Below are 27,516 nucleotides of genomic sequence, written 5' to 3'. Positions count from 1 at the left end.
TCCCATATCTCTTCCCTCTTGCATCTCCCTCCCTCCCACCCTCCCTATCCCACCCCTCTAGGTGGTCACAAAGCACAGAGCTGATCTCCCTGTGCTATGCGGTTGCTTCCCACTAGCTATCTATTTTACGTTTGGTAGTGTATATATTTCCATGCCACTCTCTCTCTTTGTCACATCTTACCCTTCCCCCTCCCCATATCCTCAAGTCCATTCTCTAGTAGGTTTGTGTCTTTATTCCCATCTTGCCACTAGGTTCTTCATGACCTTTTTTTTGTTGTTGTTAGATTCCATATACATGTGTTAGCATACTGTATTTGTTTTTCTCTTTCTGACTTACTTCACTCCACCTTTTTATTCCTCCCCCCTGTTTACTTGCAAAGAATCGAGGCCCAGAGAGGGGTTGTGTCCTACCTAAGGTCACTCAGGAACTGGGGCCTCAAACTCAGTTTTCAGCTCCTAACCCATAGCTCTGCTCACTGTCCAGTACTGTTTCTACTTCTTATGAGGGTCCCCATATATTCCTGCACCCCACTCCCTGTTGGGCCCATCAGGTCTGGGGTGGCAGAGCTCTGGACCCCCACGCTCTCCAGCCTGGCTTCCCTGGAAGATAGTGTTCCCTCCATGCATCGTGGCATGAATGCTGGCCTGCAGAATCCTGTTTGTCCCTTGTGTATTATTTTTAGCTCCTATGGGTTTCCTGTAGGGATCCAGTCCAGCCTCCAGGGCCTCTGGGTTGGAAGCTGTGGGCAGAGTCATTTGGCAGGGGCCAGGGGACCCTGTGGACATTCTCTTCTGGAGCCTGAAACCTCAGAGCTCAAGGTTCAGCTCTGGGGAAGCAGGGGGTAGGGAGCAAGGATCCGCCTAGTCACAGAGCCAGGCTGAGATCCAGTGGATCTTGGACTCAGCCTGGGCTGGGGGTGGGGGCTGGGTGGCCTAGGCCTGTGACACAGTGGCTGGGGCCTGTTGGGAGCTGGCAGTCTCTGACCTTGTTGGCCTCGGGCCTGGCCCAGAATAGCTCTGGGGCTGAGCTGGGCCTGGGTGAGACCTGTGTGTTCATCGGCATGCGTTTATGTCCCAGGGCGCTCGAGTACGTGGGAATACACACGCACTCTGCACTGGCCTCTCTGCATGCCTGGGTCTCTCAGTGCGCGTTCCATGGAGCAGTGTGTGAGTCTGCACACATGTGCACATGTACAGAGCTGCCACCCAAGTTATGCGATATGGAGGCCCTGCCAGTGGGTCAATAGCAGATGCGTCCGTGTGACACAGGTAAGTGTACACACCACCACATTCCCGTGACTGTGGAGTCATGTATGTGTGCAGGGGGTGTAGGAGAGGTGCAGGTGGGTGTGTGCACATCTGTGGTGGGGTTGGGTAAGGGCCCTGGGCTGTACTGCAGGGGGACAAGGGCAGGTGGACCAAGTGGAGGCTGTCTTTTGGGCACTACCGGGCACTACAAATTACCAACAACGCTGGGAGAGAGGCTGGGCAGGTCTTGCCCCATTTATCAGGTGTAAAACTGGGCTTGGCAATGGCTGTGACGCTACCCAGTGAGTGGGGAATGAGTGAGGGAAGACCAGCCCCCAGCCTTCCAATTCCCCTAGATGTGGCTGAACAGGAAATCTAGGCTCTGGGGAGGAAGTCAACAAGGCGCTTCTCTTCCTGCTTGAGCCTAGGCAGCACTGCCTTCCCTCAGCTACAGGTACAGATAAGGAAACTGAGGCCCAGAGAGGGGGAAGGGCTGGCCCAGAGACACCCAGCACAAGATTAGATCCCTCCTGCTCAGGGCCTGGCCTGCCTGCCCTGTTTGTTGCCAAGTGGTGGGACCATATGCTCCTGGATCACCTTGCTGTCTCCACATGTGGCTATGGCCACTCTTCAGCCCTTGGCCCTTCCTCCCAAGCCCCAGAGACCTCTTGCCTGCCCACCGCAATGTGCCAGGCCACTCACAAACCCGCCAAGACCCTGCTCATCTGTGAAGGAGCGCTTGCAACCCGCCATGTACTCCACTCCACTGGGGATCTCTCTTCAGCCTGGCAGGACGGGGCATGCCTCCCACCAGCTCAGACTTGAGTAGAGCATTGGTGGGCCATCCTTTCTGCATTTCCACTGCCTGTCTCTGGATGGGGCCTCTCGGCCTCAGTGTTGTCAGCTGTGAAAGGGGCAGTGACGTGGGTCATTCCCTGGAATCCGCGTGCCTCGGTAAGTGAATGGAGAACCGGAGGCAGACAGCAGACTCCTTTGTTACAGGCTTGAACCGTGCGCCCTCCCCCTGCCGGGACGTCCGCTGGAACAAGGCTTCCCACCACCTTTTCCAAGGTCGCAGGCCCTGGCGCGCAGACAACCGCTGGCTTCACGCTCTACCGGACCATGCTGAGACTCAGGAGTGCGGGCAGGGGACTTTCCCAAGGTTACTCAGGAGTGGCCGCTGGCCACGGACGCCCTGCCCACCGGGGGCAGCCTCGGTTTACCCTACTCTCGGCCACAGGTTTCATGAACCCACCTGGTGCTCCTCTTGTGCCGGCCCCTGTGACTGGTGCGGGCGGAGGAAGGTCACCGGGCTGCACCTAGGCCCGCAGGGAGTCAGAATGGGGGCGGGGGGGAGGGGAGGGGGATTGTAAAAGACCCCGCCGGGACGAGGAAACCAAGACTGCTTCCTAGACACACCCCGGCTCTCCTGGGCGTGAGCAAGAGCGTGTGCGTGTGTGTGTTGGGGGGAGCGGGGGGCGGGTCAAGCTCCCACCTCCTCTCCTCCTTCTCCCACTCCCCACTGCGTCCCAGGAAACTTCAGACCCCGGAAGACAGCAGACTAAGACCGCAGGAGAGCCCTAGTGCGCGGGGGAGAATGGACGCCAAACCCCGCCTCCTTCCAGGCAGGCCCCCGCCCTCGACTCGGAGCGGTACCGGGAGGCGAAGCGGGGACGCGGGGTTGGGGTGGAGTGGCCTTCGGGGGCGGGGCCTTCGGGGGCGGGGCCGACGTGGGGCGGGCGTCCGCGGGAGAGCAACCGCGGCGGTTTTCCCGGCGTGCGCCTCCGCGCCGCACAGGTAAGGGATGGTTGGAGATCGCGCGTCTGGGGTAGAGCCCTGCTGCTCCCCGCCCCTCCTCGCTCCAGGTGGGACTTTAGTCTCCGCGCCCCCTCGGGCCGCCGCGCGCCGGCCCTCCACGACTCCTCGGTCCCCGGCAGCGCTCACACCCGGGCCGTCCGAGTTTGTCCGAAGGCCCCTCCCTCCCAGCGGGGTTCAGCTTCGTCCTCCCTGCCCCTTGGTCACCCTGTCACCACGGGACAGCCTCCCTGGGCCCGTGCCTGACACGAGGGCAGACAAACACGTGGGCAGTGCCCAGGGGCTTGGCCTGGGCTGTGGGGCGACCCCACGGGGCCTCACCCAGCCTGAGAGACTGCCAGGAGGAGGTGACGCCAGCTAGTGTTGCTTGCAGTGAGAACGGCATGGGCAAATGCCTGGTGGTGGGAACTGGATCCCATGTTTGGGAAATTCCAGTGACTGCATGTGCCTGGCCAGGAAGAGGAAGGAAAGCTGTGAAAAAAGCGACCAGAGAGATTGGGAAGGTGGGGGGTGGGGTCTAGGACAAGAAGCCTGGAGCCACGGAAGGGCAGAGGAGGGGTGCGGGGGGAGGGTGGGGGGAGGGGCCCAGGTGGAGGCTGGGACCCGTCAGCTGTGACAGTTCCGCGCCTCCTCCCTTGGGCAGCTCCTCCCTCCTCTGCCTACCCCTGAGTTTGCTGGATGATCAAGGGGATTACAAGGCAGCCCAGGAAAAAGCCTCCACAGCAAGCAGCACTTCCTTGCCTGTCCAGACCAGGAAATAACAGAGTGAGTACCATGACAGGGTGTGGCCCAGGGACCTGAGGGGCCAGGCCTTGGAGGAGGCAAGGGAGAGAGGGACCCAGCACGGACAGAGGCCAAGAATGCGAGAGAGAGAGAGAGAGAGAGAGAGAGAGAGAGAGAGAGAGAGAGAGAGAGAGCAGGTCTGGTTGCTGGTTAGATTGCCACGGGGACTGGCAGCTGACTCACCTGGACACGCCAAGACTAGCCAGTCTGTCTTCACCCCGCCCCGTGGTGAACCTGAAGGCTGCCTGGGAAGCCTAGGTACTTGCTGTGTGCCCTAAGGTGAGTCGCCCAGCCTTTCAGGTGAGCTTGGTGGGACTGGGAGCCAGAGGCCTGGGTCTGAGCCCTGTACATGCTCTACAGTTAGTGCCTCTGGGCCCTTCCATTGCTTTCTGGGCCTCAGTTTCCCCATATGTACATCATGTGCAGTCTACTACTAAGGAACCTTAGAGCTGGATGGAGTGAGAGGGTAAGGAGGCCATGCCCTTAACCAGAGAGGAGTGGGTTGGAGGTGGGACTGGGGTTTGAAAGGGGAGACTCCTGCCGGGTCCCTGAGGTGTTAGGTTCAGCACCTCTTCCTCCTCCCTCGCCAGTGTACACACTCAGGCACACTCATGCCTGGCCTGGCCCCTGCCCTCACACTCTCCTCGTTGCCTTCGGGATGAAGCCCCAGAACTCCCTAGCCTGGGAGCAGAGGCTCTCGGGACCACCAGACCAGATGTCTAGCCTCAACTGCAGTCTTCTCCCCACCCACCGTCTCACCAGCCATGCTTAACCTCTGGCCTTTCCTCTGGGCAGTGTGACTCGGTTTCCTAGGGTTAGAGATCCTTTTGGGGCCACAGACCTGGAAGGGTCCCAGAGTAGTGTTGCCAGTTTGTGTCGGTAAGACTCATCCTCAGGGGCCCCAGGCTGCACTGAGAGATAAGGGAGACTGAAGAGCAGGTCCCCATACCCAGAGGAGCTCCCCTCCACCGGTTTATCCTTTCTAGGGAGGCCTAAAATAGTTTGAAAAGCTGTGATTTAGTCAGACCTCCATTTCACAGAGGAGGTGATTGAAGCCCAGAGAAGAGCAGGGCTCTGGATAAGCTGGGGCATGGCCAGGTCCGAATAGCTGGGCAGAGGTCAGAAGGGGGTCCTGTGGGAGCTGCTGAGGTGTGAGCCATGGGTCCAGGGTAGGGGATCTTCTGCCAGCCCCATGGGGGCAAGGAGAGGAAGCCGAAGGGGGAGAGGAGCGCCCTGGGTGTGGCATTGGTTGGGGTGGGCCCCAGGTAAGTGTCGGGGATCTGATGTGCAAGGCCTCCCAACAGTGGGTTATCTGCTGCAGGTCCCCAGCTCACCCTGATCTGGTTCCTAGTCTGTACCTCCCATCCTGGCTGCACCCTCCCCCCTCCACCTTTAGCTAGTGTCCTCACCTCTCAGCTCAGACCCCGACAGACTGCCAGCTGAGGGTGGAAAGGTCACTTCCCAAAGGGTCTTTCCATTCCACCAGTTTCTGGAGATATGGGTGAGGGTCAGATGGGCCCAGACCGCACTTGCTGTACCCCTGACTCCTTGGCTGTGTTGTCCTGGTATGTCTGAGCTGACTTGGAGCAACCCTCCCCCAGTCCTCCACAGGGGGCTGGGGCTGCTGCAGGGGGCCAGCAGAAAGAGAAGCCTGCAGTTGGGTGTCCAGCCATTTCTCCTTCCTGCTTCTCCCTCCCAAGGCCTCGCCCTCCTGAAGCAACAACAGCAGGAAAGGTGGGGCAGGAATGCCTGGGCCTGGGCCCTTGGCCAGAGTTCTGAGGCACTCATCTCACTCTGCCCCAGAGCCAATTCCCTGGGAATTGTAGGCTCTGGCAGGGGCCTGGAATGCCCTTTGGTGTCTTTGGGGTTGGGTGGGGAGGGATGAGACCCCTTCCCATTTGGTCCTTTGGGTCTGTCTGTATCGCCTCATATTATGTCTACAGCCCCACCCAGATCAACCAACTCAGAGCCTCAGAGTGTCAGAGTCGGAGAGAGGCTGAGTCTGAGGGTCTGGGGTTAAAAGACTCTAATTCTCAACCCTGAGATGTACAGTCACGTAATCTGGGCAGATGACCTCCTTTGCCAGGTCTGGTAGGAGAGGGCTGTGTCTGATTGGAGGATGCAACCTGGCTATGGGGGTGGATTTGAACCCAGGCCCCTTGCTCCCCCTCCCTCCAGTCAGGAGGCTGCGTTCTCAGGTGATCCTGCTTTCTTGGAGGGTCCCGCTGTCCAGGGCAGGAGGTCCAAAGACCTGCCCACCCCCATGGCCCCCATGTCTGGAGTAGAACCTGTCCTGCAGGTTGCAGGGGGGCATGAAGGGTCTGGCTCCTGCCCACACTCACCTCACCCTCTCATGGCTTGGAATCATCTCCTCTGCAACTGTCACCAAGTCCGTGTCCCCAAGTCTGACTTTGAATCCCATCACTCCCCCACTCTGAGGCCCTCCATGGCTCCTCTGTTAGCCACTTAGGCAGCTCTTGGTGGGCCACCTGCAGAGCCTGGGCCTTCATGCCCATGAGCCTTTGCTCTCATGGTTCCCCCACCTGCATGCCTTGTCCTCCTCTCTGCCTCTTTATTTCTTGCCCATCCTTCATGGCTCCAGCAGGAAATTTCCCACTTCCCCCAGACCTCTCCTACATAGCCCTATTGGGTGACAGGGGGTCCTGAGCCATGGCCTTGAGATAAAGGCTGTGCTCCTCCGAGAGTATGTCCTTGTTTCCAGAGAGTCAGTGGAGAGAGGGCTAGGTCGGAGCACTACTAGCTGTTACTCTGAGCCCTTGGGAGCCATGGTGGGTGTTTGAGCAGAGGAATGAGCAGGCCAGAGGGCTTAAGGAGCATCTGCCTTTTGGGTAAAAAACAGATGCTTCCCTTGGCAGTTCTGAGCCCTCTCTCCCACTCCTTCGGGCTCCCCTCAGCTGGGCCCAAGTGGAGCATGAGCAGGGGTCACTGGCCAGTTCAGAAACTCCCCTTCGGGGTGACCTGGGCTCCTTGCTCAGTTCTGAGGTAGGGTGGTCATGGGCCTTGCTTTTGGGCATATGGCCTGAGAGGGCACCCTGCTCCCATGGCTGCTATTCGCTCTAATCTGTGCTTGGTTCTCAGGCCCTGAGTCTGGCACCCTGGCCATGTGCAGCCCTGAGGAGGCAGCCCTGCTGCGGCTGGAGGAGGTCTTCTCAGCCACACTCGCACGCATCAACAGCTGTGTCCTCCAGCCCCTTCTGGAGGCCGGTGAGTTGAGGGGAGGGTGGGGGATGCAGGAACCGTCCTAGGGACAGGAGTCCTCCCTTGTTGGACCTTCTGACTACAGCTTTCTCAGCTGCAGATGGGAGCGGTGACATTTGGTGTGGGTGTCTTCGGATGGGTCCAGGGCCCTCACCCCCAGTTGCTGGCTGCTTCCTTCTCAAAGGGACCCCAGGGAACCAGGCTGTGAACCTCATTCTAGCCCAGACCTGCTGTGAACGGAGGCGATGTTCCATCTCTCCCAGGGCACAGGCCTGGATTCTCTGCCTGAATTCTCATCTTGCTTTCACCCAGGGCATGACTGGAAGGCAGGATGCCCGGTTTGCGAAATGACCTTGGGCAGGTGCCTTCCTCTTGGGGGCTCTGTTGGTGCATCTGTGAATGGCAGGAGACTACAGAACCCTATGGACTCCACATTCTGGACCTGAGGAAGCTCTGAAACTCAGGGGGAATTCTTGTACTTGGTGGCCCTAGGTCATCAGTGCTGTCCCTGTTTAGTGAGGAGGTGCACACGTGCCCCTGTTGAATCCACAAGCGTGCTGCCCACTGCTGTAGCCTGCCCATCCCTTGCTGAGCTCAAGGGGGCACAGGGGCTTCCAGTTCTGTCCCAAGGACCCCAGGGATGTGGGACCCTAGCTGCAGCTCCAGGGCCAGGGGTGCTGCTGCCCGTCGGGTGACCACCCAGGGCCTCTGCGTGCTCCCTGGAAGGTGGAGCGGCCCTGTTCCCCTCACAGTGTGCTTGTGCTCCTGCCCCAACTCCAGAGCCCTCAGATCCCTGGGGCAGAGAGTGCCTACAGCTCCTGCAGCAGCTGCACAGGAGCTCCCAGCAGCTGTGGGAGGTGACGGAGGAAAGCCTGCACTCATTGCAGAAGAGGCTGCGCCACCCGGACTCCATCAGTCTGGAATCCCTGCTGCTGCTGCACAGCGCTGACCGTGTCCTGCAGGTCCACCTGGAGTAAGATAGCCGAGGCGGGGCTGGGGCTGGCACTGGGACTCACCTGGGTCAGGGCTTCGGCAAAGGTTTGGGTTCAGCCCTGGGTTTGGGTGTTAGCCTGGTGGCAGGCTCATGCACCCCAGATCTGAGCCTGGTGGCCTCCCAGGGAAAAGAGACTTTGAGTTAGAATTGTCTAGTTGGGTCAGTTAAGACTCAAGGTCACCAGTGCCCAGAGCCAGGCCCTCAGGGCTGCAGCCACTCAGTGGGTGGGATCTGGGGACACCAAAAGGGCAGGGGCTTGGGTCTGGAGCTGAGGGTTGGGCTTGCTGGGTGTCCCCTGTGCTGCCTACAGGTACCTCGAGTCCTACACAAGCTGCGTGGCAGTGCAGGCCTTTCAGAAGGCAGTAAAGAGGAGGAGGTGAGCACGGAGTGCTGCAGTGGGCCTCTGAGTTGGTGGTGTCTGGGAGGGAGGGCTTGGGGAAGCCACGTCCCCAGAGCAGTGAGTGTCACGGCCCGGGACTCATCCTGAGCAATCCTGGCTCTAGCAATTACACGCTGATCCACACTGAAGAGAGGGAGGGAAGCCTAGTGAGGCTGTGAGCAGAATCCATATACCAACTAGCAGGGGTGACCCAGGGGCAGGGAAGCATTCCTAATTGCTACTCAGGGTGGGCTTTAATCTCTGAGATACTGCTACCAAATCTCCAAGAGGGTCACTCAGCCACTGTTTTTCTGATGGGAGAGAGGTTTGGGGTCTGGGACTGGTCCTGGGATCTGGGGGATTAGCCAGGGCAAGGGGGCAATGGTGGCAGGTGCGGGAACGGAGGAGGGGAGAGTGAAGGGGTGTGTGGCCCTCCCTCCACTCAGAGAGTACTGGCAGGGCCAACGGAAGGCGCTGCGGCAGCTCCTGTCGGGCATGAACTCAGAGGGCTCGGTGGGCACAGCGCTGGTCCAGGCCCTCCGCCAGCCACTCACCCATCATGTGCAGCAGTACGTGCTCCTCCTGCTGAGCCTCGGGGACAGTGTTGGGGAGGTAGGTAGCAGGGGTGACGGGGAGTTGCTGGTTATCAGGCCTGTCTCCCGTGGGGAAGCTGAGGGATGGGAGAAACGGGCCTCTGGCTCAGGGAACCTGCCTACTCAGGAACCCTGGTTTGAGAAGGACCTGGCCACGCCTTGGGGACATGGTCTTGTTCTGGGGGGTTTGAAGGGACATGTCCTTGCCCTGGGGTATCTGAGGTACATGGCCCTGCCCTGGTGGAGCCAGCAGAGACCCGGAGAACAGATGTAGAATCATGTACTGGGTGTGAGGACACATGGCCCAGCCCCAGCTGGGGGAGTCATCGAATGGTCCTAAATCCCCTGGAAGCGTCCTCCTACTACCAGAGGAGGGGCCGGCAGGGAGAAAAGGGAAAGCTTAGACTTAGACCCAGCCCTCCTGGCCAGCTGGGGCCAGGCCAGGGCTGGGGCAGTCATCACAGGGTGTGAGAGGATTCTGATAATACCCCGCCCCGGCTGCTCTGTCCCCCTACAGCGTCACCCCGCCCGGGAGCTGTTGGTGCACGCAGCCACAGTCTTTGGGAACTTGCAGTCCTTCATGAGGCAGGAGCTGGACCAGGCCATGGCCACACAGGCCCTCTGGCACACTCTGAGCAGCCGGCTGAGGGTGAGTTTGAGGCCTGAGGGGCAGTGAGGGAAGGGGTTGCCGTCCGGCAGGGGCCCGTTGGGTAGCTTGAGCTGCCTGCTGCTGCATTCTCCATGCCTCAGCTTCCCCACCTGGGTGGGGGGCAGTGGCTAAAGCAGGTGTCCGTGACGTTCCCCTGTCCAGCCATCCTCACCCATTTGCTGAGCACCTCCTGGGCTGGGATGTGAGCTTCTGGCTCTGGGGAAGAGTGGTCAGCAGAACCGACCCTCTCTCCTGGGATGTCACTGAATGATTGCACCCCCGAGTCACTGCCTGTATTGCCCCTGCAGGAAGGAAACTCCCCTGTGCTCTGACAGGGCGTGACAGGCTTGGGGCCCAGTGCAGAGAATTAGGAGGACAAGTGAAGGGGACAAAAATTGCCAGAGAGAGGCAGGGATTGTAGAACCCTGGGTGAGAGTTGATGGAGGCTTGGCTGGGGCCGTGGCCTGAGATGGGGTGGAGGAGGACAAAATAAGGCTTCAAGAGAAGTTGTGCTGTCCTGCTGGGTATAGCCAGGAATGAACCCCCCCCCCCCCACCTTGGAGCCCCAGTGCCCATCACTGACCTGGGAGCCTCCAGGAGATGCTCAGAGTGTTGGGGGGAGGTGCCTGGGGCAGAGGCGGGCAGTGGAGTGGCCGGCAGCATCCAGGACAGAGGTCCCTGAGCCTTGCACCTCCCTCCTCGCCTCGCCAGGATGTGCTCTGTACCCCCGCTCACCGACTCTTGCAAGACAGCCAGGACATACCTGTGACGGTCACCCCACTGAGGGCAGAGCGTGTGCTGCTCTTTGATGATGCCCTTGTCCTGCTACAGGTAGGGTGGGGCTGGCCAGAGGTCTTGGGGTCACAGTGGGGGTCTGGGAGCTGGTTGAAAAAAGGAGTAGGAAAGAGACATGTGGCTGGGAGCGAGAACTTGGGCCTGGGGAGGTGATGGGGACAGAAAGGCAGAGTGCTAGGGTGGGGGCAGCAGGTGGAGCCATCCCTGAAGGAGTGTGGGCTATGGAGAAGGGCTCTTCCAGTCTCAACTCTCCACAGCTGGCATCCCTGTTAAATGTCTTCACCTCAGTTTCCTTATCTGTAAAATGGGACAGTTGTCAGTTTGTCCTTCAGCAGATGGCAGACAACTCCTAGTTCTCTTCCTCCCATAGGAGAGGAACCTCAGACAATGGTCATAGGTGGCCCATAGTGGCTGAGGAGGGCTGCATGAACCATTCAGGGCACATGCAAGGCTTCTAGAGAAGAGTTCCATGTAGCAGCAGTGCCCGGGCTCTCGGCATTACAGAAGTCAGGAGGGAGCCAGTACTAGGGTTTGGGATTTGTTATGTGGCCCATAACCTTGGCTGTGCCTAGTTCCCCCTGAACTTGTATTGCCCTTGTGATAGCCAGAGCACTGTCTTCTCTATCCCCCTAGAGTGTCAGCCTGGAACTCCCCTGCAGATAGGGAGGCTGAGGCCTAGAAGGGATGCTCCTTGCCCATCCAAACTTGTGTCTCCTGAAGCCTGGTTTTGGGGTTTTGATTCAGTTTGAGTTTCCCTCCACTCCCGATTTCACCCTCTGTGCTCCAGGTACACTGAAGAGATACTGTCACTAAAAAGTGCTGAGCCCTTTCCCATCTCTGGACCTTGGCACGTCCTGTTGTCTGTGCTGGACCCTCTCTTGTCCTGGCCCATGTCTGGCACACTCCTCCTCCCCTTCAGGCCTGGGCCTGGTACCGCTTCCACCTGTGTCTGTTGCCAGGTGTAAGGTCACTCCGCAAAATCTTCCAGAGGAAGGGAGGTTTGGTCTGGCTCTCAGAGCAGGGATGACATTCCAAGTAGAAGGAACAGCACACGCAAAGGTTCAGGCTGAGGAGAGTTTGTGGCAAACGGAGGAGGCCCGGGCAGTGGAGGGGAGTGGTCTGTGTGGTCTCAGGTGTCAGGCTCAGCCGTAGGGACCTTAGAGAGGTTTCCAGCAGGGGCTAACAAGATCCACGCATTTCCAGAAGACCACTCCGGTGGCCCTGATGGAGCAGAATGTCGGGAGTGCAGGAGGCTGATCCTGGGTTTCTGGCCAGGCCCTCGGGTGGGAAGGGAGGTGGAGGAGCTGCCCTGGAGATGGGGAACGGGCAGGGGTGGTGTGGGACTCAGTGCTGGGCGTGCCGCACTGAGCGTGCTGGGGACACCCAGCGATGTGCCAGCGAGCTGCTGCTTGGGAGCAAGGCCAGACCAGAGGATAGGTGAGCATCTTGCCCACCTGTGCCCCATCTTCTTCCAGGGCCACAGTGTCTACACCTTTGATCTGAAGCTGGTGTGGGTGGAACCTGGGCAGGACGGGTGAGCACCCCCATCCAATGACACCCCAGGCCTTCCCTCCCTCTACCCCATGTAACCTGCCCACCCCAGGGCTCTGACTTGGGCCCTCCCTCAGCACCCTCCTGGACAGAGCTGGGGCCTACTCATCAGCTCCATCTGTCTAGGTGCATGTTTCACCTCCTCACGCCTGAGGAAGAGTTCTCCTTTTGCTCCAAGGACCCGCAGGGCCGGGTGAGTGTGGGCGGACTGTGAATTCGGGGAGTGGGGTCAGGGGAGTGAGGGAAGGTGACAGGAGGGTAAGGGGAGGGCACAGGTATACAACCCTGGAGGCTCATTGGGAATGTCAAGCCTCTGGAGTCATGGTCAGAGTGAGTCAGGGGTCAGCCTGGGCTCAGGCATCAGAATGCCGAAGAGAACAGGTGTTTTTCTCTGTGAAGCCAGAATTGGGGCCTGTTCGAAGGTTCTGTTTGGCTTCTCTGGGCAGGCCCGAAGCTGCAAACAATTATCTCAGGTCTGGATTAGGCCCCAGGGAGCAGCGCGGGAGCCATTGGAGGTCCCCGCAAGTGATAAGAGTGGGGTGTGGGTAGGGTGATACCTGATGCTGCCCCAGGAGGCTTCCTAGAGGGGCTGCCTCCAGCAGCAGTGGCCTGTCCTATGTTTCCCTGTCCCCCCGCAGGTGGCCTGGCAGTGGAAGGTTACCCAGGCTGTGTGCCAGACCTTGCGTGGGAAGAAGGACTTCCCGGTGCTGGGGGCGGGCCTGGAGCCTTCTGAACCCCCCACCTGCCGCTGTGGAGCATACACCTTCCGTGCGGAGGGCCACTTCAACCAGGCCACCTATGAGGGCGAGTGGTACTGGGGCAGGCCCCATGGCAAGTGAGTGACCGAGGCTCTGGGCCAAGCCAGGCAGGGATCCTCCTGGGAGTCTGAGGGGCAGACAGGACCCATATGGGCCTAATTGCCTCGGGGCATGAACCAAAGGCTGTTACCCCCTGTGGTGAATTCTGTTTGTCCCCCAGAGTCTCTCTTAAGTCCTCTTGGACAGGACCTGGCCCATTGTAGGTTTGTGCCAGATACAGTCTTGATGGCAGTGAGGCTACCGAGCGTGGGGGAGACATCAGGAAGCCGACCTGCAGGGCCCACGGTTACCATTCTGTTCTCAGGCGGGTGGAAGAAAACTTTCGTGTCTACATAGCATTGTCTGGTGATGGTAGAAATGTTTTGCAGACATTCTGTCTTCCTCAGTCCTTACAGGAATGCTCTGGGGGAGTGTCATCACCCCCTTTATAGGTGCAGAAGCTGAGGCCCAGAGACTGGCATGACTTTCCCCAGGCCTCAGGGCAGGTTCTAGGGTGAGCCTGGCCTCAGTTGCGGGTCGACACGTCCCCACAGTCAGATAGACTTTTGAAGAACATGGCCCCAACTTGTGCTACAGCTGGCGAAACCAAGGCCCAGAAAGCAGAAAGGACTCGCCAAGGTTACGCTTGCAAGCATTCCACTCATTTCTGATACCCTGCCTGCTTCCAGAAAGGGCTTGAGGAAGCTTATGAACAAAAACACAGAAAAAGCAGTGCTGTGTCAGAAGAGGAGACAAGGATGGTAGAAACCCCACTGACTAGCATTTGGCTTGAGCTTGAAGGTTAGCTCTGAGCTTCCTGTTGGTCAAGGGAAAAAGGCAACCTAGATGCTTCCAGAGCTCTCCCTGCTGGGTGTGGAGCGCACTCTGTGAGGCTGCTGGGGCCATTGTGCCAGGAGTAGAGAAGGGCTGAGAGCCCATGTGGGGTCATAAAGCTTGGAGAAGAAGGCTGAGTTGGGGCAGAGAGTCCAGTCCAAGGGGGATCGAGGCCTTGGAGAGAGTCTGCGGTGGAGGCTGGCTGGGGGTCTTGTGTGTGTTGAAGGTCTGGTGGGTCTGGTGCCCATGGACCTGATGCCCGTGGACCTCGACTGTGTTCCAGGGGAACCCTGAAGTGGCCAGACGGGCGGAATCATGTGGGGGATTTCTGCCAGGGCCTGGAGCACGGGTAAGGCTGGGGCTGACATGGGACTGTGTGGTGGGCAGGCAGGGAGTGGTTTCCACCCCTCTCCACTGTCACCAGCCTGGCCCCATCCTAAATTCCCAAACCTCAAGCAGAAACTTGGAGGCCACGTGGCCCAGCTCCACTCATTGTCCTAAAGGGGAAACTAGGCCTGAGGAGGGGGGCAGGTCATGGAGGGAGTGGTCCAGGGCCAGAAGGCCCTCCCAGGGTGCATGGGGGTTGGGGTGGAGATGGGGTGTCCTGAGGGGCTCTTGGGAGCAAGATGGGGCTCAGCACCTCTCAGATTCTCCCCATTGTCTGAGAAGCCCCCTTGGAAGAGCAGGGACACTCCTGGGCATGGAGAGGGTGTGACAGGTGTCTTGGGCCAGGGCTGTGGCCCCAGTGCTGACTTCCCTCCCTGCCCACCCACACTGACAGCTTTGGCATCCGCCTGGTGCCCCAGGCCTCCGAGGATAAGTTTGACTGTTACAAGTGCCACTGGCGGGAAGGCAGCATGTGCGGCTATGGCATCTGTGAGTAAGTGACCCTTGGCCTGATGGCAGGACAGGCTCGTGGGACAGGCTCGTCCTCTGGGAGGCAGGGCCAGCCATTGGTGACCCTCCCCAGGTACAGCACCAGCGAGGTGTACAAGGGCTACTTTCAGGAAGGCCTGCGGCATGGATTTGGGGTCCTTGAGAGCACCCCGCAGACCCCTCAGCCCTGCAGGTACACGGGCCACTGGGAGAGGGGCCAGAGGAGTGGCTATGGCATCGAGGAGGACGGCGACAGGTGAGTGCTCTGCAGCCCTGCAACAGGATTGAGGGGCAGAGAGGGCCCTCACAGACCAAATGCCTCAGGGCACGGGTTCCCTGTCATCACTGGGTCCATTCTATCTGTCCCCCAGAGTCTCTCTGAAGCCCCTCACTTTCTTTCCACTCCCTCGGTTGTTGCTGAGGCTCAGGATGAGGGACCCTGACCTTGACTGCAGGAGCCCCCCCCACTCTGGCCCCTCCCTGCGCTTTCAGAGAGGAGTTTCTGACCCCCTGATCTGGTCCTATCAAAGGATCACAGCCCTTCCAGGCTCTCTGGGCTGAGACAGAGCCCAGTGTCCTTGGCCTGACATTTGAGGCCTTGCCTGCTCCTCTGACCTCATGCCTGCCATGCCACCTGTGTACCCCCCAGCCTTCTAGACCGCTGAACGTCCCCACGTATCTATCGTACACTACTACCTCAATGGCTTTGCATATGTTAAATGGCACCCTTACTCCATCTGTCCTTCCTGCCACCTCTCCCGGGAAGCCTGCCAGGATGCCCTCCCCCAGGCAGGCTCCCTTCCTCCTCCACCCTCATTCCTCTTGCAGGTCCTGACCTCACCTGCCCTATGTCTGACTTGAGTGGATTCAGGCCATGTCATTGCTCCTTATCTGACCCCTGCCCCCCACCCCGGTCCCATGCCAGCAGAACACACAGAAGGTACATGGGAACAATTCTGATCCAACTCTGGCCCTACTCTTTCCTCCCCCAGGGGTGAGCGCTATATTGGCATGTGGCAGGCTGACCAACGCCATGGCCCAGGGGTCATGGTCACCCAGGCAGGTGTCTGCTACCAGGGGACCTTCCAGGCAGACAAGATGGTGGTGAGTGCAGTGACCCACGTGCGTCCTGAGCTACCCTTTCCCTGCTCTGGGGGCTCCAAAGCTGAACTGAGACTGGTCAGGGGTGGATGGGGCAGGAAGCGGGGTTCCGACGTGCTGGAGGGAGCCAGAACCTGGGCAGGAATCCAGTTCTGCCACCCACCTACCCTGGCCTTGGCCAAGTCCCTTCCCCTCCCAGCCTCAGTTTTCCCATCAGCAGCTCAGGTGAACTACTTATCATAATGACTCAGTAAAATAGCAACAATGAAGTGCACAGTAATGAGGATGCCAGCAGCTTCTACTACCCATGTTTATAGACCCCTAACTGGGTGTCTAGCTCTGGGCTAAGCCTCCCAACATGATCTCGTGGGATCCTCCCAGTAGCCCTGGGGTCATGTTATTGTCCCCAGTGTAAAAGTGACAAACATGAGGCTTGGAGAGGTCAGAGAACCTGCCCAATGTCGCGTCCTGTTGAGTATCAGAACTGAAGCTCAAGCCTAGGTCTCCCGCGCCCGGGCATAGCCCTCACCTTCTGCCTCACCCACACCCTGCCAGGTGCTTGGCACATAGTGAAGCTCTGGCCTGATGGCTGTTATTGATATTGTGGCTTGTTTGTTTATCTATACTTTGTCCTGGAAAGGATTGAAGGAGGAAGAAAAGGTAAGAATAGGCACATAAAATAGATTCAGGAATAAGTAGAACACGAATTGTATCCCATTTGGTTCTGAGCTTCCTGGCAGCTGATGCAGCACAGGAGCCTGATCAGCTCCGCTGTCCCCGGGGTCAGTGACAGGGAAGTGGGGATGGTTCAGGAAAAGCCCAGTACTTCCTGAGCTGTAGGTGGGAAGGAAGGGTCCCCCAGGAGGCTTCTTGAGAGAGGCTGCTGGAGGGGAGGAGCCAGGTCCCAGGGTGTCGGTCAGGGTAACCCAGGGTCGAGGTCCATGGGCCTTGTGCTCAGTGCTCAGCAGGCCAGGGGCTGGCATCCCACCTAGGCACAGTCCTGGGAGGTATGGCAAGGCTCAGGACCCTTCTGCCCATGGGTCACTGCCCACCTCCCCTCCCCACCGCCAGTCTTCTGGCCCTTCCTAACCCACTGCTCCTACCCTCCCCGCTTCCTTCCCTAGGGCCCAGGGATCCTTCTCTCTGAAGACGACTCCTTGTATGAGGGCACCTTCACCAGGGACCTGACCCTCGTGGGGAAGGTGAGAGCCACTGAGACCCTACTCCACTCCCTGCTGAGACCTTGGCTGGGGTCTATAATCTCCCTGCTTGGATCCAGGGCTGAGGGTAGGTGGAGCAGGTAAGGGAGGGCCTCTCCCATTTCCACTACATCTAGGGGGTGGGTGCAGCGACCATTCCCTGCTGCGGAGGTGTGATTTGATCGGGTGTGAGTCAACAGGGGATAGGTAGGCTTGCCTTGGGTGCAGAGGGTGCTGGTGGTCTCCTGGCTGTGTCCCCTCCTGGCCCCCAAGATAGGGATCCACCCCCTCCACCACCACCATCAGTGCCTTGGACAGGTGCCCCTGGAGGCGTTGTCCTTCAGTATGTTTCTGCCTGAGCTGACCTCGCAGAAGGCAGTTGTATCCCTGCTGGGGCCTTTGGAAATGTGGGGGCTGTTTGACTGGAGGGTACTATGGCATCTAATGGATGGAGACTAGGAATGCTGTGAATGGGACAGTCCCATGCAGCAAGGAATTGCCCCTCCTCAAGGCTGGTGATACCTCATGTCCTCCCTAGGCCTCTGCCTACTTCTGGACCCAGTGGTGGTCCTCCCCACTCTGACCCGTGAGTCCCTTCTCTGTCTCCCTCGCCGTTTCCTGCCTCAGAGATGAGCCCCTTGGTGGTGGGCACAGTCAGGGGCTCCTGCAGGGCTGGAGGATTATGAGCCCCTTGGGGTGGGGCAGATTGAATGGTTGGTGGGAAGGCCATCCATCAGTTTCTAGCCTCTGTGACCCAGGATGGACAGGCATGAGGCCTGTCATGATGGGATGGAAGGGCAGCTGGACAGACATCCCTGCATCTGTCTCCCGGCTTCCAGGGCAAGGTCACCTTCCCTAATGGCTTCACCCTGGAGGGCTCTTTTGGCAGTGGGGCAGGGAGAGGACTGCATACCCAGGGTGTGCTGGACACAGCTGCCCTCCCTCCAGATCCAGGCAGTACCCGCAAGAGGTGAGAGACTGACCGTCTGGCCTGTGTATTCTGAAGCCTTTCTGGGGGGTGTGTCTGTGTGTGTCTGTGTTTCTACCCTAAAGACTCAGGTCTCATTAGAACGGCTTTTCTGTACCTCCTCTTAGCTCTTTGGAGAGTTCAGAGAGCTCAGGTCACATAACCCTTGTCAGAGACTCTTGGAATTAAGGGCTATGTGACGGTAACTCCACATGCCACAAAACTGGAGAAAAATACTATGTGTAGGCTTTGCTTAGACCCTGCTTTTTTTGTAGGAAGGGTACAAGACAGTTTATGAAACAAAACAAACAAGAATAAGATAGAAAATTAAAGTGTGAGTTGAGCTTACAAGAAAGGGAGGTGCAGATAAGCCTTATAATCAAGCATTAGCCTGGCTCTGAGTTCCCTGGCAGCCAGGGTAAAGAAGGAAACTTACTAAGTGGAATCACTGTCCCTATCATGGGGTATTTGAGAAGGGGATGGACTTCTTCCCTATGGGGACAGAGTTCTTCCTTGGAAAACTTCCTTGTTCAGGTGGTGACTCTTACTATGTCTGTTGAGGTATGGGTGGTGGTTCTAATGGTGCCAGCCAGCATTTCACATGTTGATTACTTGACACATTGTCCCTGCATGTTTCTTTTCCCTGACAGCAGGAGCTAAAAGTGGATGGCAAACCCTAGGGGTGTGAGCCCAGGTTGGGTGCAGGTATAGGAAAATCTGTGAGCGTGACATGGGAGAGCAGTGCTCCATTAGACACTGCACCAGACACACACACGGCCAGACCCCTAGGCCTATTGGCTGAGACAGGATCAAGCTCAGGAAGGACCCAGGTGTGGTAGGAGGGAGAGCGGGGTCCCGTGGCGGGGGAATCCTGGGATTTGGGCCCTGGTCTCTCTAGGCCGAGACCCCACTCTCTGGACTTGGCCTTCAGCTCTCCAGATCTTTCTGTTTCTTTTCCAGTGCTCTGTGTGCCCCTGTCTCTTTTCTCTACCACGGAGTAGATTCTCTCTGACCCTTCTCTGCCTCCCGTTTCTCCTCCTGGGGCCTTGGAGGTCAGGCCGCTCTGCATCCCCCACTCCATCCACCCAACCTGGGCCCTGACTCTGGGCCCTGACTCTGGGCCAGGCTGGATATCCCCACCTCTCCAAGGGCTGGACAGGGTCCTGCCCAGCATGGCTCCATCCCTATCCATGTCTCCCACTGCCTCCATCGCAGGCAGCTGGGCCTGGGCGTCTTCCCCGTGGAGAACCGCTGGCAGGGCGTCTATGGCCCCTTCCAGGACTTTGTTCAAGCTGGCTGCCCTGGAGACCTGCGGGAGGCCCTGCTGGGCTTCCACGTGCAGAGCTCAAGGGAGCTGCGCAAGTCCCAGGAGTACCTGTGCTGCGAGAGGTGAGGCCCAGGCATGCATGGGCGTGTGCACCCATAGGGCATCCAGAGCTCAGTGTTGGGGTCAGTGGGGCTCTGAGTGGGCCAGGGGAGGAAGGCTTCCCAGAGAGGGCAGGCCTGGGCGTGGGTGAGAGACGTGTGTGTGTGTGTGGTGCCCCAGGACCCACCCCGAGGACCACGCAGGCAGAATGGAGGACATCCTGGAGGAGCTGCTGCAGCACCGGGCGCCCGAGGCCCTGCAGCAGTGCCTCAGGAAGGTAAGGGCTCCAGGGGAGGGTGCTGACCAGAGGGGACAGGCCTGCCTGTGGGCCCTTGCTGAGAGGGCCTCGGTGCTCCCATCTAAGAAGTGGGGTCTTGCGTGGGCATGCTGTGCTCCAGCCCACGGTGCTGAGTATCTCTTTGTTGCCTTTGCACCTGCCCAGGCCCTGAACAACTCTCTGCATCCCCTGGGAAAGCTGCTCCGGACTCTGATGCTGACCTTCCAGGCCACATACTCAGGCATTGGGGCCAACAAGCACCTGCAGGGGCTGGCGCAGGAGGAGGTGAAGCAGCACGCCCAGGAACTCTGGGCCGCCTACAGGTGAGCTTGGTGGCACATGGGGACAACCACTGCCCTGTGACCCCAGGGCGGGGGGGTGGGGGGAGCTCTGCCCTTTCCAAGCATCAGCTCTGCCTGGTACCCTGGGTAGGAAGGGTGCCTTTGCCTTGGGCCTGGATCGAGAGAGAAACAGGGTGGGTTGGTTAATATGCAGCTGGTGAGCATAGGGGTTAGAGGGTGGGGAGGTGATAGCAAGGCCTGACTGCAGCCAGAGTCCAAGCCCCAGCCAGGCCCTGGGCTAGCCCTGACCCCAGGAGAACTCTAACCCCACTGCAAGCTGAGCCTGACCTGGGCTCAGACACCATCTCCTGTCCTGTCCCGGCTGAGCTGTGACCTCTTCAAACACTATAAACTGAAACCTTAGATGCTGCAGTTAGTTCTGTCGTAGGGTTCCAGGACACTCAGGCGGACATCCCGTACTCCCAACCTCACTGCTGGGGTTTGGGCCGCTGGGCTCTGCAGGCCTCAGGCTCCATGGGGGCGGAGCCCACCTGCCTGGCCTTTGGTGACTCCCATCCTGTGGGAGATGGCAGCCACGCCACCCCTCCTTTTGGTTTGCAGGGGTCTGCTGCAGGTTGCCTTACAGTGCAAGGGCCAAGCCCCAGAGGAAGATGAAGATGCAGAGACAAGGTGACTGCCCCCATTAGGTCTGTGGGGTTCTCTGCCCTGGTGCAGCCAAGCTCGGGTCCTGGGAGTCCTTATACCTTTGCTCCTGGGCCCTCCCTCGGGGGAAAAGGGTATTTCTTGGGAAATGTTAGGGGTTCATGCTGTTGACCAAATATTGTTCATTGACCATTCAAGAATCAGAATGATCCATGACCTCTCTTCCTTGAGCAACCTGGGGAGGGGCACTGCCACAGTGCATCAAATGCATCTTTGTTCTAAACATGTTATCCCACCCTCATCTCTTGGGTGTATGGCGGGTGAGCAGCTGCCTCAGGCACCTCCTTCTCCCTGTGCACAGATGTGGAAACTGAGGCCTGGCAGGGGCTGAGCCTGAGGTCACACAGAGCAGGAATTAAGTGGGTCACTAAATCTGTCTCCCCAGTCCCCCGAGACCAAACCTTACAATTTGCCTTCAGATTCCAGGCCCAGAGATCCTGATCAGAGAGGTCTTTCTGTTACTGCATTGCAGGAGGCATGGGAAATGGGGTTAGACATTAGGGAGAACTTCCCCCTGAGTCCTAGGAAGCACAGAAAACTAGGAGGCAGAACTGGACTAGCTTGGAATGGCTGCTGAGAGCTTTGCTGCAGGTCACTCATCTATCAGGGCCCTGGTTTTGCTTTCAATCAAATGGGGATCAAAATTCTGCCTCAGCTGCCATATTGGTTCTCAAAGTCAACTGAGAGCGTGAGGTAGTCACAGATGACAATTGGTTGTGAAATGACTGAGAACAGGCTGGGAAGGGTTTTCTCCGGGATGGAGGAGGCTGGAGGCAGGAACACTGTGGTGGGACGAGGAGTTCTGTGGGCTCTTTGAGGGGCAGCTCAAATAGATCCCCACGCCCACCCTGCTGACCCTGACCTGTCCTGGTGGCTCTCACTCAGGGAACTGCATGTGCACAGGTTGGTGCTACCCCTTGTCCTGCCCAGCTTCTACTCGGAGCTCTTCACGCTCTACCTGCTTCTTCATGAGAGGGAGGACAGCCTCTACAGCCAGGGCATTGCCAACCTTAGCCTCTTCCCCGACACCAAGCTGCTTGAGTTCCTGGACGTACAGAAGTAAGCCTCCCTACCACGCCACGTTTGCCAGAGTTATTGTGTAGCAGAGGGTACAAACCCAAATTGTCTTCAGCAAAAAAGCGGGGAGGTTAATTGGCTTGTGTACCCATGAAGTTCTAAGGTGTGGCTGGATTCAGGTGTGGCTGGATCTGGGTGGTCGGCTGCCTGATAAAGGAAGCAACTTCTCTCTTTCTCTGTTGGGCTGTCTCTGGCTCCCCCGTATGGTGACAAATATGGCACCAGCCACTCGAGGTTTATATTCTCCCAGCTCAGGCCCCACAGGGAGCTGGTGTCTCCTTCCCAACAGCTCCAGCAGAGCCTCTGAAGTTCCTCCCTGGCTTGGCTGGGGTCTTGAATGTGCCCCTGAATGCTGGCTGCGGCCCAGATTGGCCAGGCTGGCCTCAATATCTACCACTGGGGCTGGGGCAAGGTCGCCTGCTCCCAGCTCTTGGACTGAGAGTGGGAGAGGGGAGATCCTCAAGGGGAAACCGAGGACTGTTCCAGAAGTAGGTCAGGGCCTCCCTTCTCCCCTCAGTCATCAAAATATTCTTTCTCCTCCATGCCCCTTTGATCCATTGATACTACCAGTGTTGAGGGCATGAACACACTCTCTCCTCCCACACCTGGTCCCCTTTGTCTCAAGGTGATGGCGCTTCCCATTCCCCCTCCTGCCAAAAAACCTTGTTTCCCCTTCCGATGTGGTGAATGTTTCCTGTATCTGACCAGGCACCAGCCCAGAGACCTGGTTGTCCATGGCTTTGCAAGTGTCCGTCCTCCCCACCCCTCCTGCTGCCTCAGTGCCGCCTCCTCCATGCTGGCCTCCCTGCTCCATTGGCTCTACTTGCCTTGTGTGGCATCCCTACTTCCCACCAGCCTGGGCCAGCTCACTGAACCCCTGGAGCAGTTTGCACCACTGAGCTCTCTGGCCTGACCCCCAGGACTTTGCCCAGGAGGGTCCCCTGGCCTGCAGCACTGCCCGTCTGTCTCCTCATTGTGTCCCAGTCCCACTCGTGTTTTGGGGCTGCATGGAGGGCTGCCCCTCAGGGAATCCCTCCTGCCCTCCTCTTGCCTGGGCTTCACACAAGCGTTCCCAGATGCCATTGTGCATCCCCTGCCCCTTTCCCCTGCTCAGCCCTCCTGGGGGACATGGAGATGCAGGGAATTTGCCCTCTGACCTCAGACCCCGCACCCTGGTCCTGGCAAAGCTTCCCATCTTGCTTTAATTTCAGGCACCTGTGGCCCCTCAAGGACCTCACGCTGACGACCAATCAGGTGAGAGTGTGGGCCCATTACCTGCCCAGGAGAGGGAGGCCTGATCCTGAGCTGGGCCCCCAGGTTTGCCCCGGCTTCCGAGCAGCTCTCTGCCTCATGGTCACTGGTCAGAAGCTGCAGAAGCGGGTGAAGGAGGAGATGGCAGGCTTTCTGCACTGTTCTGATTTCCCATGTGGGTGAGTGTACAGCCACAGTGACCAGGTTCAAGCATAGGTTCCACCCTTTTACTGGCTGTACGACCTTGGGTGAGATACTTGATCTCCGTGCCTCAGTTTTCCCATCTGTAGAAGTAGTCCCTGATGCAGTACTAGTACTACCTCATGTGATTGTTGTCGGGAGATGTGGGCCAGAACACAAGGGGCATTGGTTCTCAAATTGTGTTTGCTGGATTGGCAACATCAGCATCGTCTGGGAGCCTGTTAGAAAAGCAGATTCTTGGACCCATCCCAGACCTACTGAGTCAGAGACTCAGGGAGTGAACTTGGAGTTGGTGTTTCAGCAAGCCCTAGGACTCAAGAGCCATTGACATAGAACTGGGTGGCACCCAGTGACCATTGGCTGTTATGATGTTTATCTTCTTTTTCCATTTTGATCCTCCCAGCCTCCTGGAGTCCATTTACCCCACTTTACAGTTGAGTAAACTGAGGCTTACAGTGGATCTGTGACTTGCCCTGGGTCACTCAACCCTCTGGGCAGAGCTGTTGTGAAGCCAGTGATGGGGAAGGGGTGGGTGGTGAGGGGCTCGGGGGCCAGCCCTGACCCTGGGAAAGAGGAGGTGACAGAACTGGGGGGCTGCGGCCTCATCTAACCCACTCCCCCAACCACGCAGAGATACTCCCTGGTCAGAGACAAGTGCTTCCTGTCAGCCACGGAATGTCTGCAGAAGATGATGTGAGTCCACAGCCCGGGGAGGGTGGGCGTGGGTGGCAGGAGTGTTGGGGCCCCTGGTTGGGACTGAACCTGAGGGCCTTGATCTGGAGCCAGCTACCCTGATGCAGCACCACGGTGGACCCCCGGGAGAAGCTGGAGGTGCTGGAGAGGACATATGGGGAAATTGAGGCCACTGTGTCGCGGGTGCTCGGCCAGGAGCACAAACTGCCCATGGACGACCTGCTGTCGCTGCTCATCTACGTGGTGTCGCGTGCCCAGTGAGCCCCAGCTGGGGGTGGGCTGCCGGAGCTTCCCTTCCCACCCTGCCCACCCCCAACCAAGACATACTCCAAAGTCTTTGAACATGGGGGTTTATGGACACAGCCTTTCTTGGTACACATGGGGAAGCTGAGGCCCAGAGAGGCCCACCCAGGGTCCTGTGGGTGCCAAACTCAGAGCAGGGACCACACCCCAGGTGTCCAGCCACCCAGGCCAGAGCTCCTTCCCGGCCGCTCGGTGCCTGTCCCTGATAGGTCCCCTTTTCCCTCTCGTTGTGGTGGCGGTGGTTCTCCAGAATCCAGCACCTGGGAGCCGAGATCCACCTGATCCGTGATATGATGGCCCCTATCCACACAGGAGGCCTGTATGACTTCCTGCTCACGGCCCTGGAGGTGAGGGACAGAGGCGGCGGGCCCAGGCAGAAATGCCCTGGCCACTGGGGCAGACCCCTTTCACCCCAGACACCATCACGGGGATGAGCTCAAATTCACAGCTTCTGTGTGTCTCCATGGGAAGGGTCCTCACAGAGCCACTGCTCTTGCCCTTGTTAAAAGGGCTGGGTGGGGGGAGGTGGGCACAGTGCATCCCGGCCCTCGGATCCCCAGGACTGAGTGTGTTCCCGGCTTCACCCCTGAGCACAACAGGAGAGGGAAGGGCCCATTTCCTTGCAGACTGTGGCTGAGGGCTGAGTTGGAGACACAGTGGTCCAGGCCCGGGAGGTGGGTGCACCCCAGTGTCAGGCCCTAGAGCCTGTGCATGTGGCTGAAGCAGGCAGGCCAGCTGGCTTCAGCCTCGCCTCTCTCCCGCCAGTCCTGTTACGAGCACATCCAGAAGGAGGACATGAGGCTGCATCGCTTGCCCAGCCGCTAGAACTCCAGGGAACCGTGGTAGCTCAGCTTCTCCTGGACAAACCGCAGAGCTGAGAGGGGCCACCGTGGAATTCCCGTGGAGTGAGCGTGGCCCAGTCTGGCCCTTGTGGCCCACAGGACAGAAGGCAGGATGAGCCCTGGAGGTGGCTCTTGGAGGAGATGAGCGTTTAATTTCTCGCAGGGAGATGCTGCTGCTGTCCTGACTGGGAGGAGGGTGAGGGCGATGGGTGTGGCCCCAGAGCTGGTGGTTTCCCCTCCCCTGCCCCCTGCCACTCTCTAGGCCAGCCTCGGATGACCTTTTTGACCTGCAGCAGCTCATGGACTGGGGACAAGGAGCCCCTGGCTTCTCCTTGCCTCATCCTTGCCTCCAAGTTATTGAGCCTCTCTGGGCTTCAGTGTTGCCATCTGTAAAATGGTGGACTACATGGTCTGTAAAGGGCCTTCCATCCATCTTGCTGACTTCTGGCATCCTTCCGTAAGTCTGACTTTGGTCTGTTGGGCTGTAACTGAAGTTCTTGTGTCTTGGGTTGTGTCATTCCATTTCTCCTCTCCTGGTCAGAGGCTCCAAGCTGCTAGTGATGGCTCCGTTTATTGGGCTTTTTTCCCATGAGTTGTCTCCTGTGGACCTGCCTTCTTCCCGACTGCCCCAGGGCAGAGCTGGCCTCTCAGGGCTGCAAGGCAGGAACAGCTCCAGCTCCACCCTGACCTGCTGGGTGGCCTCTGGCAAGGCCCTTCCCCTTGCTGGGTATGCAATTGAGAGTGTGGGCTTGGAGGTCTCTGAACTACAGTCCGCATATCATGGCCGTGCTGGAGCAGGCTGGGGGCAGGGGAGGAAACTCACCTTGCTTGCCTCACTGCCAGCAGGTGCCAAGGGAATTACACACCTATGACCTCTGTGGGCCTGCGTGCAGGAGGGACAACGGAGGCATGAGGTTGGCCTATGCCCTGACCGATAAGCACCTCTGGCTCAGGACCCCAACAGGAGTTGGGGAGGGAGGCATTGGGAGCTCCTTAGCCTTTGGGAGGGGAGGAGTTTATTTAAATAGTGGTTCTAGTGTGGAACCAAGAAACACAGAACTGGGTCTCGGGGCAGCTTCATGCCTGCCGGGCCTCAGTTTCTCCTCCCCACATGGAGGAGTTTGGGCCAGGTGGCCTGCAGGGGCTCCCCCTGCCCTAACAGGAGATGTGTGACAGTAGGCAGGGTGACTGTGTTCTGAAGTGGTCCAAGGGCAAAACATGGGGAGAGGGTGGGTTTATGCAGGGGCGTAGCCCTGGAGGACAAGCTGGCCCCAGCTGCCGGGCCCATGCCTTGGACTGTCAGCAAATTGGGTCACACATCTTGGCTCTGGGTGTGCCTTCCATAAAAAGAACCCTGAGGGAGGCTCCAAGAAAGCCTGGGCCCAAGGCCGAATCCCCAAGGATTTAGCAGGGGGCGATCCAAGGACCCTCAGAGATACTGTGGGGCATTGAGTGGAGAGACTCAGCTGCCTCCATGCACTGCCGCCTCCAGAGGAAGGAGCGGGGGTGAGCTTTCCCTGGCTTGTTCCGCCAAATGTGGCAGCTTGAATGGAGAAAGGTCCTGGGCTCTGGTTTTGCCAGACACTCCTGTGGTGTCCCCGCAGAGTCCCTGGAAGAGGGTTGAACTGAGGAAGGGTAAGGATATCCAGGATGCCGTGGGCATGCACCTCACCCAGGACTATGGCAACTCTCCAGGAGTTGTCAGGTAGTTCTTGTCCCTTAACAAGTGACAACAGCCTTGCCCAAGGGCAGCCCTGAGTTGGTGCGATGCTGCAGCCTCACTCCAGAGAGCACCGCACACTCCCCGGCTCCATCAGGATCAGTGCACGCTCACCGCAGTGCAGATTCACCAGGACCTTTCACCCATCCTCTTGCTGGGCCTCCCTAACACCTCCTGAATTGGGGCCCCTGGACAGGGTTTCAGGAGATTCCCAGGGCAGCTCGGGCTGCTGTGTCAGACCCTTTCAGCACAGCCATAGAGCCAGCAGGGGCCTTCGAATTAGACAGTGAGTGAATTGACAACTGAGGTCAGTTCTTCATTTACAGAAGAGACACCTGGAGCCAGGTAACCACCTGCCGTGTGGGTGCCTGGGGAGGCTGATGGAGATGGCCACCTGCGGGCAGGCGAGTCCCCGCTCCAGTGATGGCCTCCCCCGGCTGCTGCAGGAGCCCCTTCGCTGCAGTGAGAGCACTGGTGTCCACTCTGTGAGTCTGGTTGGGAACCAGGAACTCTCGCGCCTCGGGTGATCCAGCTGACGTCAAAAGCAGCCTCTGTCCTCCGTCCTTCTGGTCCCCATCTCTTCTTCAGGATGAGGATTCTGCTTTCAGCAGTGATCGTGAGGAAGTGGTAAAATTCTTCACAATCAATCTCAATCAGGACTTCATGATCACCAGGGCCTGAGAGGAGAGAGGCCAAGGGAGATGCTTTTCACTGACTGCATTCTGACAGGCTACAAAAAGCTACACTGGCCCTGCCCTCAAGGGCCTGGACTTGGGGCTGAGAAAGACAGAGACACCTGAGAGTTATTAAATGGCCTCTCAGTGAGCAGATGTGTCTGAGTCACACGCCCCAACCCCCCACTTTTCTCCCCCACTGCAGCCCTGGTCCTGCATGCAGTCTCTCATGCAACCTCTCAACCCCTACTTCCCCCCCACCCTTTACTTCCCTTCAGCAGTCAAACCTATCAGCTGCCACCTCCTGC

The 27,516-nt window shown here is 58.6% G+C and overlaps 1 protein-coding gene across 3 annotated transcripts; it reads left to right on the top strand.

The window, feature by feature from the left end:
- Window positions 1-937: 937 nt before the first annotated feature.
- On the top strand, window positions 938-25,246 carry ALS2CL (ALS2 C-terminal like). Of its 3 annotated transcripts, none has more exons than XR_009505832.1 (29): window positions 938-1,269; window positions 2,251-2,488; window positions 2,782-2,873; window positions 3,707-3,828; window positions 6,946-7,071; window positions 7,818-8,038; window positions 8,370-8,435; window positions 8,885-9,050; window positions 9,549-9,680; window positions 10,392-10,511; window positions 11,951-12,009; window positions 12,153-12,219; window positions 12,665-12,861; window positions 13,941-14,006; window positions 14,439-14,537; window positions 14,628-14,789; window positions 15,526-15,637; window positions 16,759-16,836; window positions 17,673-17,803; window positions 19,016-19,189; window positions 19,347-19,443; window positions 19,609-19,766; window positions 20,346-20,414; window positions 21,333-21,506; window positions 22,736-22,778; window positions 23,608-23,669; window positions 23,763-23,926; window positions 24,223-24,319; window positions 24,738-25,246. XR_009505832.1 is itself a non-coding variant. In XM_059939435.1 (29 exons), exons 4-29 carry the CDS (start codon window positions 3,742-3,744, stop codon window positions 24,795-24,797), a joined length of 2,973 nt encoding a protein of 990 aa, XP_059795418.1. In that variant the 5' UTR covers window positions 943-1,269; window positions 2,251-2,488; window positions 2,782-2,873; window positions 3,707-3,741; the 3' UTR covers window positions 24,798-25,246. The 3 variants fall into 3 exon arrangements, 2 of the variants coding, with proteins under 2 accessions (XP_059795419.1, XP_059795418.1); XM_059939435.1 differs by having other exon boundaries at window positions 943-1,269; window positions 23,777-23,926; XM_059939436.1 differs by lacking the exon at window positions 23,763-23,926.
- Window positions 25,247-27,516: the final 2,270 nt, after the last annotated feature.

This window comes from Balaenoptera ricei, chromosome 11, assembly GCF_028023285.1.
Source record: "Balaenoptera ricei isolate mBalRic1 chromosome 11, mBalRic1.hap2, whole genome shotgun sequence".
Taxonomy (NCBI): domain Eukaryota; kingdom Metazoa; phylum Chordata; class Mammalia; order Artiodactyla; family Balaenopteridae; genus Balaenoptera; species Balaenoptera ricei.
This window is presented reverse-complemented; position numbering and strand designations above follow the sequence as displayed.

Coding starts and splice junctions, on each gene's coding strand:
- ALS2CL (XM_059939435.1), top strand. CDS start 3,742: ATGATCAAGGGGATTACAAGGCAGCCCAGGAAAAAGCCTCCACAGCAA. Junction 12,862..13,940: donor TGGGGCAGGCCCCATGGCAA/GTGAGTGACCGA, acceptor ACTGTGTTCCAG/GGGAACCCTGAAGTGGCCAG. Junction 21,507..22,735: donor GAGTTCCTGGACGTACAGAA/GTAAGCCTCCCT, acceptor CTTTAATTTCAG/GCACCTGTGGCCCCTCAAGG.